This window comes from Scyliorhinus canicula, chromosome 1, assembly GCF_902713615.1.
Source record: "Scyliorhinus canicula chromosome 1, sScyCan1.1, whole genome shotgun sequence".
NCBI classification, from domain to species: domain Eukaryota; kingdom Metazoa; phylum Chordata; class Chondrichthyes; order Carcharhiniformes; family Scyliorhinidae; genus Scyliorhinus; species Scyliorhinus canicula.
In genome coordinates this window covers 79,813,737-79,828,608 of record NC_052146.1, presented here as the reverse complement: position 1 = coordinate 79,828,608, position 14,872 = coordinate 79,813,737, and the positions used below count along the sequence as shown (strand labels likewise).

Genomic DNA, 14,872 nt, shown 5'->3' with positions numbered 1-14,872 from the left:
CATAGGGAAGTTCCACAAAATTTCATAGCCAATGGAATACCTTTGAAGTGTTATGTAGGAAACATGGCAGCCAACATCCGGGGAAGCGATGGTAAAGTGGTATTGTTGCTGGACTAGTAATCCAGAGACTGTGTTCAAATCCCAGCACAGCAGCTGATGAAATTTGGATCTCATAAAAGTCTAGTGTAGACCATGAAACCATTGCTGATTGTAATCAAGACCCTCTGGTTCAATAATGTCCTTTGGGGAAAGAAATATGTCATCCTCACCTGGTCTTTTTCAAATTAATTTACGAGATGTGGCATCGCTGGTTGGGACACCAGCTCACCCCTTGTCGCCACGAAACGGTGGTGGTGAGCTGCCTTCTTGAACCGCTGTAGCCCCTGTGCTGTCGGTACATCCGCAGTGCTGTTAGGGAGGGAGTTTCAGGATTTTGATCCAGCGACATTGAAGGAATGGCATATAGTCAGGATAGTGAGTGACTTGGATGGGATCCTCCAGGTGATGGTGTTCCCATCTATCTGCTGCCCTTGTCCTTCTCGATGGCAGTGGCCGTGGGTTTAGAAGCTGCTGCTTAAGGAGCCTTGGTGCACCTTGTAGATGGTACACATGGCTGCTACTGTGCATGACAGGAGTGAAGGTTTATGAATGCGTCACAATCAAGCGGACTGCTTTGTCCTGGATGGTGTCGAATTTCTTGAATGTTGTTGGAGCTGCACTCATCCAGGCAAGTGGAGAGTATTCCATTACACTCCTGACTTGTGCCGTGTGGATAGTGGACAGGCTTTGGGGGGGTCAGGAGGTGAGCTACTTGTCGTAGGATTCATAGCCTTTGACCTGTTCTGGTAGCTACAGTAGTCTATATGTGGTTCCAGATCCACAGCAATGTGGTTGATTCTTAAATTAGGGATGGGCACTAAATGCTTGCCTATCCCATGAATGAATAGAAAAGAAAATTGCACAGCAAGCTCCCACAAACAGCAAGCAATAAAGATCAATTAATCTGTTTATTAATTGGGGAGACCTTCCCTGTTCTTCTTCAAATAGTGCCAAGGGATCTTCCTAAGAGGACCAACAAGGCCTTGCTTTAACATCTCATCAGAAAGATGGCAATTTTAACAGTGCAGCTCTCCCTCAGTACTGACCCTCTGACAGTGCGGCATTCCCTCAGTATTGACCCTCTGACAGTGCAGCACTCCCTCAGTGCTGACCCTCTGACAGTGCGGCACTCCCTCAGTACTGACCCTCTGACAGTGCAGCACTCCCTCAGTGCTGACCCTCTGACAGTGCGGCATTCCCTCAGTACTGACCCTCTGACAGTGTAGCACTCCCTCAGTACTGACCCTCTGACAGTGCGGCACTCCCTCAGTACTGACCCTCTGACAGTGCAGCACTCCCTCAGTACTGACCCTCTGACAGTGCAGCATTCCCTCAGTACTGACCCTCTGACAGTGCAGCACTCCCTCAGTACTGACCCTCTGACAGTGCAACACTCCCTCAGTACTGACCCTCTGACAATGCGGCACTCCCTCAGTACTGACCCTCTGACATGCAGCACTCCCTTAGTAATGATCCTGAGAATGCAGCACTCCCTCAGTACTGACCCTCTGACAGTGCAGCACTCCCTCAGCACTGACCCTCTGACAGTGCAGCACTCCCTCAGCACTGACCCTCTGACAGTGCAGCACTCCCTCAGCACTGACCCTCTGACAGTGCAGCACTCCCTCAGTACTGACCCTCTGACAGTGCAGCGGTCCCTCAGTACTGACCCTCTGACAGTGCAGCACTCCCTCAATACTGACCCTCTGACAGTGCAGCACTCCCTCAGTACTGACCCTCTGACAGTGCAGCACTCCCTCACCTGAGGAAGGAGCAGTGCTCCGAAAGCTAGTGTTTGAAACAAACCTGTTGGACTTTAACCTGGTGTTGTAAGACTTCTTACTGTCCCCAAAGGATGCCATGGCATGACTCCAAGAAGAACAGGGGCGTTCCCTGATGCCCTGGCCCATGTCAGTGTGCTGGATTTGCAGCCGTCACAATTTTCAGGCTGCTCTGACCCCTCGCTCCAATTCCACACCTGTCTGTATTGCTGTTGTGAGAAAAACTGTCAAGTGACTGAAATCAGAGAGCTGACCCATGAACTTTCAAACCTTAAATTGTGGGAGCTGGAACCAATGGTCTCTGCACATGAGCATCCGGGACACGTTTACAGAATTGTGTGTCATCATGACTGAAGTGAACAGTATTATTACAGATAAGACAGTATTGAGCTAGCCAAAACACAAGTCAGTTTACATCCAGAGGAAAAGTAACACGCTGTAGCTGCGGGACACCTAGAAGCAGAGACACCTGAGAACACTTAACTGGTTAATTCAGTGTCTGCGGAGTGAGCAGAAAGGGTTAACATTTCAGAAATCAGATTCTTCACCAAAACTGGAAGAGATTACAGACTTATGACACTTAAATAGGAGCAGGATGAAGGGAACGGGGAATATATCTGAATAAATACACACGTGCACACACACACATGCATACACAGCACACGTGCAATGCACTCACCATACACACATACACACAACCCACACATACACAACACACATGCACATGTACACGCACACGCATGAGAGGAGTTGACATCTGACTGGTTTTGATGTCTCCACAGTGAGTCTCAGTGAATTTGACAATGTTTAGATATCCTGACTGAGCGTGCCCCTCCAGCCACCTGACCAGTTCTACACTACACAACACTGACACATTGGATGCCTGGTAGGGAAGCAGCTCGCTGCTTAATTCTTGTTTTGTCACTTCAGCCCATTTTGACATAACGTTTTTCTTTCTCAGCCCTTGGAAAGATTTTGCATCAAAGTCAACTGTTGTTTCTTTTCTTGAAGGAGTTGATGTGATCAGCCACTGAGAAAGGCGATTATTCAGCTTCATCTTCCAATGAAACCCTGCCTTACTCAAAGGTGCACCATTGGTCACATGATACATAATTCACTCGTGGAAAATTTGATGGGATTTATGGGTGCTTTACTGGCTCAGGCTTTCAAATAATGACAATTCATTGGCCAGGTGTTTAACAACTGTCTTGAAACCTAAACTGGTTTCAGAATCGCTCTTTACTGAACACATTTCTCAAAATTCAAACCTCTCTTTAACACACAATCACCTCTGACAGTATCCCTGTGCACCCATTTCCCTCTGCAGAATGGGCCAAGAGTTGTCTTCATCCTCTTCTGATTGGTTGACCTCCTCCTGGCGCTCCATCTCCTGGTCACTGGGCTGACCTTCTGTGTACTCCTGGATGGTGGGCAGCGCCCCCTGAAGGCTACAGCGTCGGCGCAGACCCACCAGGAGAGGCTGCGGCATGGAGCAAATGTCTGCATTGTTTCCCAGGTCGATCCAGGACAGCGCTGGATATTTGTTCGGCTCCTTCATCATCTCAGTCATTTCCTTGAGAATAAGCCGCGTCAGATGGTTTCCGTTCAGCGCCAGGTTGGTTAGTTTCGGAAGGGCTGCCAGGAAGGGCAATAGAAGGTGTAGACCATCATCAGACAACTCAGTGAAGCTCAAATCGATGGAGGTCAGGTGGTCTCCATTCAGTTGCAAATAGTACACTACACGATGAATGTCCCTGGGAGACAGTGGCATTCCCGATAGATTCAGGGAGTCACTAACAAGGTTCTTCTGCAGTGTAGCCTTTAAGCTAAAAGAAAGACAAATAATAGATTATTTCAATCATTCTTCTTTCTCACTGACCTGCCATTTCTAAACCCTGGCTCTAAACCTGACCTACACAATCTTACAAAGAGGTTATAGCTCATCCTCTAACTATAATATGACCTTTGGACTAGGAGAACAGTCGGTGCCGATAAAAATGCTAGGTTTCGTTACATCTGAAATCCCGTATGTTAATGCCACATTGATGAGCCGGACAACATATGCAGGGTTTGTACCTGAAAACCAGCCCTTCTGTGGCAATCAAGTGTGCGCTGGTGGAGTAAGGTACAGAACAAGCCCGTCTGTTTATTTAAGGGCGGATTCCCGAGCTAGTCTATGTCTGACTCCCACTGTTTTTCAATTTCCATCATATTGGGAATTAGGTGACACTTATTGGGAATGTCAGCCCGTCCCAGCAAAAAACAACTTCAACCAGTTAATCTGCTGACATGATATTCAAGGAAATTTGAAGTAGTAATAATAATAATAATCGCTTTTTGTCACAAGTAGGCTTCAATGAAGTTACTGTGAAAAGCCCCTAGTCGCCAAATTCCGGCGCCTGTTCGGGGAGGCTGGTACAGGAATTGACCCCACGCTGCTGGCCTTGTTCTGCATTGCCCACTGTGCTAAACCAGCCCCTAAGTATGGCAGTTTATTGGTAAAACAATGCACAGCGTAGGAAATTGGACAGTATTGTGGGTTGGAGCGTTGGCGTTTGACCCTGAGCTATGGACTGAGATCCTGCCAAGCTAAATAGAAGTTATCTATGGGCAGTTCAACTCAAATCCTTGTGCCAATCTTCAAAGCCACTCAGAATTTAGCCCAAATAACCTGTCTCACCCTGACAGTCAAATTGATACAGTTGGGTAGAGTTTTCAGAGGACAGGTCTATAAGACAGTCTTACTGCACCAATGGAGCTTTCCTCTTAAATCTATGATTATAACTTGTTAACTGATTTGATCCACAACACTATTGTGCTGTCAATGAACAGAAAATAAATAGTGGACAAAAATGAGTGAATATGAAGGAAATGTGCAGACAAGGGCTGAACAGTTTAATCGGTCCGTTAACGAGGCGGTTATTGGGTGAATGTTCGTGAAACTTGGTATTCCTCATGATTCTTGCAGGTCCGACAAGAGCTGGCAGGACACTGATTATCTTTAAATAATCAGGAGCAGGAATTTCATCTGAATCTTCCTGTCGGGCAAAGCTGCTGGAGGTGTGTATGAGAAGAGTCACAGATGTGTTGTTGATTCCGACATAATTCTCCCAATTCGGAGGAAAGATCAAGATACCCCGATGATACAACAATAGTGGAATAGTTGACTAATCTCAGGGATCAATCTCAATCAAAAGTGTGTCCACAACAGACCCAGACACGAGGAGAGGAAATCCCCACGGGTAGGACGTTCTGGGAACCGCTGGCCTAAAGTCACCTGCTCTTCCCAAGAACAGAACACTTACCACTTGCCATGTCTCAAATTACTCAAATACAGTATCCTATTCGGAAAGCAATCTCATTTGCATTAGAGCACAGTCCGCCTCCACCATTTCCCAGAGAGTCTGTGTCATAGAACATACAGTGCAGAAGGAGGCCATTCGGTCCATCGAATCTGCACCGACCCACTTAAGCTCTCACTTCCACCCTATCCCCGTAACCCAATAACCCCTCCTAACCTTTTTTGGTCACTAAGGGCAATTTATCATGGCCAATCCACCTAGCCTGCACGTCTTTGGACTGTGGGAGGAAACCGGAGCACCCGGAGGAAACCCACGCAGACACGGGGAGAACGTTCAGATTCTGCACAGTGAGCCAGCGGGGAATTGAACCTGGGACCCTGGCACTGTGAAGCCACTTGTGCAGGCTGACCACTCACTCACTGAAATTTTGCTTCAACAACAAACACTTTTTTTATTTTTATTTTTTTTTTATTTTAAAGAAATAATAAATTTAGAGTACCCAATTATTTTATCCAATTAAGGGGCAATTTAGCGTGGCCAATCCACCTAGCTTGCACATCTTTTGGGTTGTGGGGGTGAAACCCACGCAGACACGGGGAGAATGTGCAAACTCCACACGGACAGTGACCCAGGGCCAGGATTCGAACCCGGGTCCTCAGCGCCGTAGGCAGCAATGCTAACCACTGTGCCACCGTGCTGCCCCCAACAACAAACACAATTTACATTTATGTTGCAGGTTTGATAAGAGTAAAACGTCCCAAGGTTATTCACAGGAGGGGGCCAAGGATAGAACTTTGGAAAAGACCCGAGGTAACGGTGTGGGAGCAGGAAGTGAAACCATTACTCTGGCGATGATTAGATATTTAAGAATGGGACCAGGTGAGAGTTATCCCACCCAACTGGACACCAGTGGAGAGGGGCTGGAGAAGAATGGTGTGGTTAACTGTGTCAGAGGTACACTGAAGTACCATGGAGGGTGCGTCACGGCTAGGAGGGGTCCTAGCCTGGGGGGCGGCGGGGGGGGGGGGGGGGGGGGGGGGTGGGAGGGGGGTGGGGGGGATACCGGGTTGCTGCTGGAACGACTAGGAAGGAGCCAATGGGGGCCGGGGGGGGGGGGGGGAAGAGGAGAGGCGCTATCGCCATGGGGAACGGATCAAGTGGGGTGTGCTGGCCTGGGGCGAACATCTGCCAAGCTATGGCTAGTCGGCGGGGGAGGGGGGCGGGTTGCCCTCTGATCCGGCTGATTACCTGGAACGTGAGGGGGCTGAACGGGCCGGTTAAGAGAACCAGGGTGTTCTCCCATCTAAGGGGGTTGAAGGCGGACGTGGCTATGCTCCAGGAGACCCACCTGAAGGTGGCGGACCAGGTCCGTCTGAGGAAGGGGTGGGTGGGGCAGGTTTATCATTCAGGATTGGACGTGAAGAACCGGGGGGTGGCGATTCTAGTGGGGAAGAGGGTGGCGTTTGAGGCGGCTGAGGTGGTGTCGGACAAGGAGGGCAGATATATCATGGTGAGGGGTAGGCTGCAGGGAGAGAAGGTGGTGCTGGTGAACGTATATGCCCCGAATTGGGATGATGCTGGCTTCATGAGGCGATTGTTGGGCCGCATCCCGGACCTGGAGGCAGGGGGCCTGATCATGGGGGTAGATTTTAACACAGTGCTGGATCCCACACTGGACCGGTCCAGTTCAAGGACGGGTAGGAGACCGGTGGCGGCCAAAGTGCTGAGGGGATACATGGACCAGATGGGAGGGGTGGACAAGCTTATGCAGGAGGTGGAAGAGGCTTCAGTAGAGGAGCTGAAATTTTGCTACAGTGGAAGGACGCGAGGCCCCCAAGCGTGGAGACCTGGATCAATGACATGGCGGGCTTCATTAAGCTTGAGAAGGTTAAATTCGCCCTGAGAGGATCGTGCAACGGTTCTTTAAACGGTGGCAACCTTTCCTCGACTTTCTGGCTCAACGATAGGGTACTGGGACAGTAGCAGCAGCAACCGGGGGGGGGGGGGGGGGGGGGGGGGGGGACGTTGATTATGTTGGCTTATTTTATTTAAATTTGATTTATTTAATTTTAATTTATGGTTAAGTTCTCTTGTTGGGGGGTGGGGTGGGGGGAGTGTGATACATGTGATGTTACAGTATGGGGGGAATTGTGGGTGTTATGGGGCTGTTAGTTGCATATTACTGCTTGTTGCTATACTTGTTGTTATATTTTTATATTTTCTGTAAAAAATTCCAATAAAAATTATTTTTTTAAAAACTGTGTCAGAGGCTGCAGACAGGAAAGTTTACCTTTGTCACAGTCACATAGAATGTAATTTGTGACTTTGCTGAATGTAATTTGTGACTTTGCTAAGAGCTATTTCGGTACTGTGGTAGAGGCGCCTGATTGGAGGGACTCAAACATGGAATTCTTGAAAAGATGGGAATGGATTTGGGAGTGACAACACATTCAAGGACTTTGGAGAGGATTGGATTGGATTGGATTGGATTTGTTTATTGTCACGTGTACCGAGGTACAGTGAAAAGTATTTTTCTATGAGCAGCTCAACAGATCATCAAGTACATGGGAAGAAAAGGGAATAAAAGAAAATACATAACAGGGCAACACAAGATATACAATGTAACTACATAAGCACTGGCATCGGATGAAGCATACAGGGTGTAGTGTTAATGAGGTCAGTCCATAAGAAGGTCATTTAGGACTCTGGTGACAGTGGGGAAGAAGCTGTTTTTGAGTCTGTTTGTGCGTGTTCTCAGACGACTGTATCTCCTGCCTGATGGAAGAAGTTGGAAAAGTGAGTAAGCTGGGTGGGAGGGATCTTTGATTATGCTGCCTGCTTTCCCCCGGCAGCGGGAGGTGTAGATGGAATCCATGGATGGGAGGCAGGTTTGTGTGATGGACTGGGCTGTGTTCACGGCTCTCTGAAGTTCCTTGCGTCCTGGGCCGAGCAGTTGCCATACCAGGCTGTGATGCAGCCCGATAAGATGCTTTCTATGGTGCATCTGTAAAAGTTGGTAAGGGTTAATGTGGACATGCCGAATTTCCTTAGTTTCCTGAGGAAGTATAGGCGCTGTTGTGCTTTCTTGGTGATAGCATCGACGTGAGTGGACCAGGATAGATTTTTGGAGATGTGCACCCCTAGGAATTTAAAACTGCTAACCATCTCCATCTCCACCTTCGGCCGTAAAGAGAGGTTGGAGATTAGATGGTAGTGCGGTACAATGGCCAAGGCCTGAATCTTAGGCCCGATATACAATTGGACACTTTAAATGAAGAATTGGCCACTTTCAATTAACACCACAGCCAGAACCAGAGACAGGCCTGATGGGAATTCAAACAGGCAAGTTTGAATATGCTGAACAGAGACAGACAGCTGGGGCAAATCTGGACCTGTCCTGTAAACAGGAGATTGGTAGATAATCGGCCCCATTCAAATGGATCCATTGTTGTGGATTGCCCAGATGCAGCCAGACTTTCTGGTACCTATATTTCCCGCCGTTACCTTATAATGGATAAAGTTGCATGCGGAAATGCACCTGAGGATGGATCCCTGGAGGGAATTCCTGGTGTCCTGCAGCGTTACAATTGGTCTTCATTGGGTGTTGCGACCCCCATCCAGTGGCATCATTGGCTGAGGGCCAGAGAAACTCCTGGAAGGGCGCGATAGGGGATAAGCACAAGAGACCCAGGGACCCTCCCCAGTGAAGCCACAATGCAGAGGCAGCGGAGAGGACTCGATGGCTAACCAGAGGACAGATGGAAGAGGTAGGCGAGACCCACCTTCGCAGACGAGAGCCCTGAGAAGACCGAGACTCAGAGGATTTGACCCGCAGCTCGATCCAGTTCATTGACACGGGTAGTATTAGAATCCTGGGAAGATTATAGTTGGGATAATTTGGGGGATAACTGTTTTATTGAGTTTGAAAATAAATTGGGTTGAATTGTGAACCTGTATCTGTCCTTGTTCATCTCGCAAATAAGGACACCTGGGTAAAAAGTTTGAATAATAATCTGGTTGAAGTGTCTGGTGTTTTAAAGACAGCAGCAGTTTGTTAGGAAAGTGAAGCTAGGCATTGCCTTTTTTCAGGGGAAGGGCGATGACAGCAAATGTGAAAGTGAGGGACCATACTGAAGGCAGAGAAGTGTTAACAATATCGGCTATCAAGGGACCAAGGGGGGTGGGGAGAAGTTGTTTGGTGAGAACATAGTTGAGGAAGCAGGAGGCAGTTTCATGGACAAGATGAGTTAGGAGAGATCACATGGGGAGATTGGAGCGAGAGATGTGGGGCTGGATTTTCCCATAGCCACCTGTTTCTCGGCCGCTCGCCACTGTCAATGGGATTTCCCATTGGAGCCGCCCCGCCGGGAAACCTGTGGGCGGGGTTTTCGCTGCCAGTGGGGCCAGAGAATCCCACCGCCAGCGAATGGCCAGAGAAAACCAGCCATGATTTTAGGGCTAGAATGATTTGAAAGAGAAGAACAGAACCTGTTGGAGCTCCATATGGTCCATATAGATGGAGCAATAAATATCTAACCAGGGTCTATGCTCTGTCCATTCTTCACATGCAGATCATGTCCTCTGGTTCTACTGTTTTGAACAAAGTGAATAAAGTTGTCACGGTCGTCATTATCTAATCTCTTTTGGATCTTAAAAATAACAATCATGCCACCTTGAAATCATCTTGTCTCAGTTGGAACATGCATAATTTACATAACTGCTCCTCATAACTGCTTTGGGGCCTCACGGTAGCATGGTGGTTAGCATCAATGCTTCACAGCTCCAGGGTCCCAGGTTCGATTCCCGGCTGGGTCACTGTCTGTGTGGAGTCTGCACGTCCTCCCCGTGTGTGCGTGGGTTTCCTCCGGGTGCTCCGGTTTCCTCCCACAGTCCAAAGATGTGCGGGTTAGGTGGATTGGCCATGCTAAATTGCCCGTAGTGTAAGGTTAATGGGGGGATTGTTGGGTTACGGGTATTCGGGTTACGTGGGTTTAAGTAGGGTGATCATTGCTCGGCACAACATCGAGGGCCGAAGGGCCTGTTCTGTGCTGTACTGTTCTATGTTCTATGTTCTATAACCCAATTCTTCCAATCATTCTGTAATCGCTCCTCTGCCAACAGCTGCAATGCCCTTTCCGCACCTTCAAGATCACAACTGCACAGCACCAATGATTTTTAAAATGCCAGGATTTACCTTGCTATATTTCAGCACAATTCTGAGCTGGTAATACACCCCAACATCTGATTTGCTTTTTACTCACGACCAGCTATCATTACTGCAATTGCCCCAACTTACTGTCAATTAGGATCCCAGATCTCTTCCAGTCTCCATTATTGTCTTTTCATTTAAGTACTGTTGTCACCCTGGATTGCTTGTCCCCATGTGAAGTGCTTTGCATTTCTCTACATTGAATTTCACCAGCCCTGTTTTTCCCATTTTCCTGTACCTCATTCTGCTCATTGCAGCCTACACCATTTCATTAGCTTTGTATTATCTGCTGTCATGATGATGTGACTTGCATGAGTGATATCAATCTGAAATTTCTTTGATTAACCAAACATATGCTGAACTGTTCGAAAAGGACATTTTAAAGACAAGGTGCTGACTAAAGAGGGGTGCCTCATGTCACCTGACATTTGGTATTGCCAATGGCCTCTGGAAAGTACCAATGTGGAATAATTCAGACATGCCTCCTTCTCTGAAATTTCACACCTGAGGGTATCAAGAACCACTTCAAAGGGATCTACTGAAATGTCCTGGGCATTTCACTTTCAGTTCTATGTGACTGCCTCTCCAGCGAAGACAGAAAGTCTGCTAGAACTAAATGAGAAAAGCCTTCCTATCCCATCAAAATGGATAATACTCATTCAGGGTATTAATGGCTGGGACATTACAGAATATACTTACATCACAACTGCATTGACATAAAAGTCACCTCAACTTTGCCCAGCAAAAGTGAACTATCCATTTACTTACCTTTCAAAATTGAACTTCAATTTGAATAAGAAATCATTTTCAGTATAACTTGTAAATGTTGATTTTTCTATTCGTGTGTGAATGTGGGTCGCAAAACTTCGAGAAGCACACGCTTACCTTGAAAAATATTTTGCTATCTTTACTGAGGTAGGTTTTTTAAAAATCAATAGAAATAATCTGTTTGCATAATCCTCAAGAAATCTGCAGACTTGTTTTTTTTTCATCCTTCTAAATTCACAACAAACCCTGTTTATTACCATCAGACTTGGAGGTGGTACAAACCACTTGGAGGTGGTTTTAACTTTACACCTTCTCACGTGACTTTGAGCTCCATTTATAAAGATACTAAACTGGGAATACGATTCCACTGGTAACAATCTCCCAAACTGATAACAATCCATGTACCATTACACTTTAAGTTCTATGGAAAATTTAAAGAAACAGTTGAAGAAGATTCACTACAGGCTTAAAAGTTGAGGACTCCACCAGAGTCAGTAGAAGCCCAGAGTGAGTAGAAGTCCATTGTGAGACCCTGAGGGATACAGAGTGAAGGAACCTGGCCAGATCACAATATGGGTGAGCAAAAGAGCTGTACTTACATTGTAGAATAGGTGGCAGTCCCAGGGTCTCAGCAGATGGCAGAACCATAAAGGAGCTGCGGCTTGTATCATACCACAAGATGGGTGGGTTGAAGTAAAAAAAAAGTCTAAAGTTTGGAAAGAGAAATGGCAAAGTGGAAAAAAAGTCCTGCAGAGTTTTAAAAAAGCAAAAGAGGAATGAACTAATGCAGTACGTTTTTTCAAAAAAGTTAAAAGAAAAGGCCACAATCGCAGAGGTACTGTCAAACCTGATAAAGCATGCACAAATCATAGAGAGAACTGAGAGGCTGAAGGCTGCCTCTGAGTGAAAAAAAAATGGTTGCTGCCTTAAAGGGACAACGACACTTAGAGCTGCAACTGCCGCAAGAAAATCCATGGACAGAAAATTAGAAGAGCCAGACCCATTCTGGACAAGGAAGTGGCTAAACAAGACCATAAAGTGGCAACCTCAGAGAAGAGAATTATTAGCTCACAGGAGAATTACAGGATTAAGTTAGAAATCAGAAGAAGTAAAAGCTGCAAAGGTTTTATATGCGACCAGTTCTTTTGTGGGTGAAGTATTCCACAGCTGACTTTTAGGTCAATACTTGACAGCATTTGACAGATATTTTAAACTCCAAGTTGTGAAGAGTGCATACTCTAGAATAAGATCTCCACCTCCAATAAAGAATTGTGGGCAACAAGAGAGTGAGGGAGGCAATATTCAAACAAACCAGAAGATGTTTGTCAATCATGTCAGTATAATGAAATGCAGAAGAGTTAGCGGAGAAGAAAAAATAGTTTTTTGAAAATACATGAGGGCGGTGCAAAGTGAGCAGATGGCTGTGAATGAATGAAAGCTATCTGAGGTCATTCAAAAGAAACAAAACATAATTGAAACTGTTCTACAGGAAAAAGTTCAGGGGCTGGAGTCTCCGTTTTGGGGACTAAGTCCCCATGCTGTCGTGAAAACGTTAGTCTTTTACGGCAGGGAAACTAGTGTCAAAAGGCCACCGATTCCCTGTTTTGCTGGAGGCTCGCAGAGAGCCGGCGTACAGCTCGCAGTTCAGGCTGCCGATATAGCCCCCAGCACTTCCGGGTCGGAGGCAGTGCATGCGCACGGCAGCGGCCTGCAGCGGGCGTGCTTCACACCAAAGTAGTGCGCCGCATCGGCCACTCGCGCGCCCCGGACCGCCTGCCCACATTGCCCCGAGCCCCGAATAAAGACCCCCCCGCCCGCTGATCGACCTTCCCCAGACTGTGGCGGCTCTGGACTGAGTCCACGGCCGCCACACGAGGATCCCAGATGGTGTGAATACACATAAGCCATGCCCTCGGGAATTTGGCCTGTCAGCAACGGAGCATCGCGGAGCAGGCCTCAGGCAATAGCCTGAGGCGGTGGATACTCAGCGCCGCATACTCCATGAGTCTGCTGATTTTCAGGGGGCGGAGAATTGAAATACCGGCGGCGCTCCCGATTTTGGCGCCAAAACGGATTCTCCGCCCTGTCGCTGAACGCGAGAATCCATCCCCACATCAGAGTCGAACTAGATTTGAAGCGGAGCGTAGATGATAGCACAATCGCTTCACAGCTCCACGGTCCCAGGTTCAATTCCGGCTTGGGTCACTGTCTGTGCGGAGTCTGCACATCCTCCCCTGTGTGTGCGTGGGTTTCCTCCGGGTGCTCCGGTTTCCTCCCACAGTCACAAAGATGTGCAGGTTAGGTGGATTGGCTATGATAAATTGCCCTTAGTGTCCAAATTGCCCTTAATGTTGGGTGGGGTTATGGGGATAGGGTGGAGGTGTTGACCTTGGGTAGGGTGCTCTTTCCAAGAACCGGTGCAGACTCAATGGGCCGAATGGCCTCCTTCTGCACTGTAAATTCTATGATGATGTAAGATTCATGGTGGCGGCATGTAGGTGGAAGTCACACGTTGGGTGGCTCTTACTCAAGGCTCGTTTTTTTGGAATTTAATGCCCGGTCCCAGGGGCAGTTTTTGGATTAACAGGTGCAGGAAGACATAAGGAAGGAAGGGGATGTCGAACGACCAGAAAAAAGCCGCCGGGAAGAAGGAGGCAAGTGAAGGTTCGCCGTCGAGCGAACGGGTCAGCCCAGCATCAGGAAAATGGCAGAAGCTAGGTGAGACCGCGCCCTTCACAGTGGAGAAGATGACTGAGGTGATGGCGAGGGAGATTGAAAAGCAGTTTGTCAAGCACATGGAAGTGATGAAGAAAGAAATGATGGCAGCGATGAAGGTATTGGTGGAGGAGGCGATAGCCCCGGAGAAGGCAGCGGTGTTGAAGACATCGGCCGAAGTACGGGAGCAAGGAGAGGAGTTGAAGGAGGTGGAGGAGGCTCTGCCGCAACGTGGCAACCAGTTCACCTCGATGGATAAGGAGCTGTAGATGGTAATGGAGGCCAACAAAGGACCGAGAGCTAAGCTGGAGGATCTGGAGAACAGGACTAGGCAGCAGAATTTAAAAATGATGGGCCTGCCTGACGGGGTGGAGGTCCCGAGGCTGATTGAGTACTTCTCTAAGAATATGGCGGAGTTGCTGGGGGAGAGGGAAGAACCCTCCTGGTATGAACTGGATAGGGTTCATAGGCCGTTGAGGCCCAAATCAAAGCTGAATGGCAAGGCGGGACAATCTCCCTCTGTTGTTGGCCGGCCAGGTACAGGCAGTTATAATGAATGTGCTACAGCGATTTCTGTTTTTGTTTCAGTGCCTGCCAGTCCTTCCACCCAAGTTTTTTTTTAAAGATGTAGACAAGGTGGTCACCTCATTTAGTTGGTGGAGAGGGAAGGTAGTCAGGGTTAGGAAGGTGGTCCTGCAGAGAGGGCAACAGGCGGGATGGCTGGGCCTCCCAAACTTACTGTCTCATTACTGGGCAGCGAACACGGAGGAAGTGCACGGTTGTGTCATAGGGGGCTCCCGGTGGGTCAAAATGGAGGAACGCTCTTGCAGGGGTGGGGGTTGAGGGCGCTGGCAATGGTGCCATTCCCGATAGTCCCGTGCAAGTATTCGGGGAGTCTGGTGGTGGCAACGTTGAGGATCTGGAGGCAGCTGAGACAGCACTTTAAGCTGGGGGTTGGGTCAGGGGGGATGTCAATTAGGGGGAATCATAGGTTCGAG

General features: G+C 48.0%; 1 protein-coding gene across 1 annotated transcript in view; it reads right to left on the bottom strand.

The window, feature by feature from the left end:
- Positions 1 to 3,013: 3,013 nt before the first annotated feature.
- LOC119964392 (leucine-rich repeat-containing protein 75B-like) overlaps positions 3,014 to 14,872 on the bottom strand; it is a 185,763-nt gene continuing 173,904 nt past the window's right edge. The window contains exon 4 of the mRNA XM_038793801.1: positions 3,014 to 3,706. Coding sequence (XP_038649729.1) covers positions 3,166 to 3,706 — 541 coding nt within the window. The 3' untranslated portion in view covers positions 3,014 to 3,165. The remainder of the gene's footprint in view (positions 3,707 to 14,872) is intronic.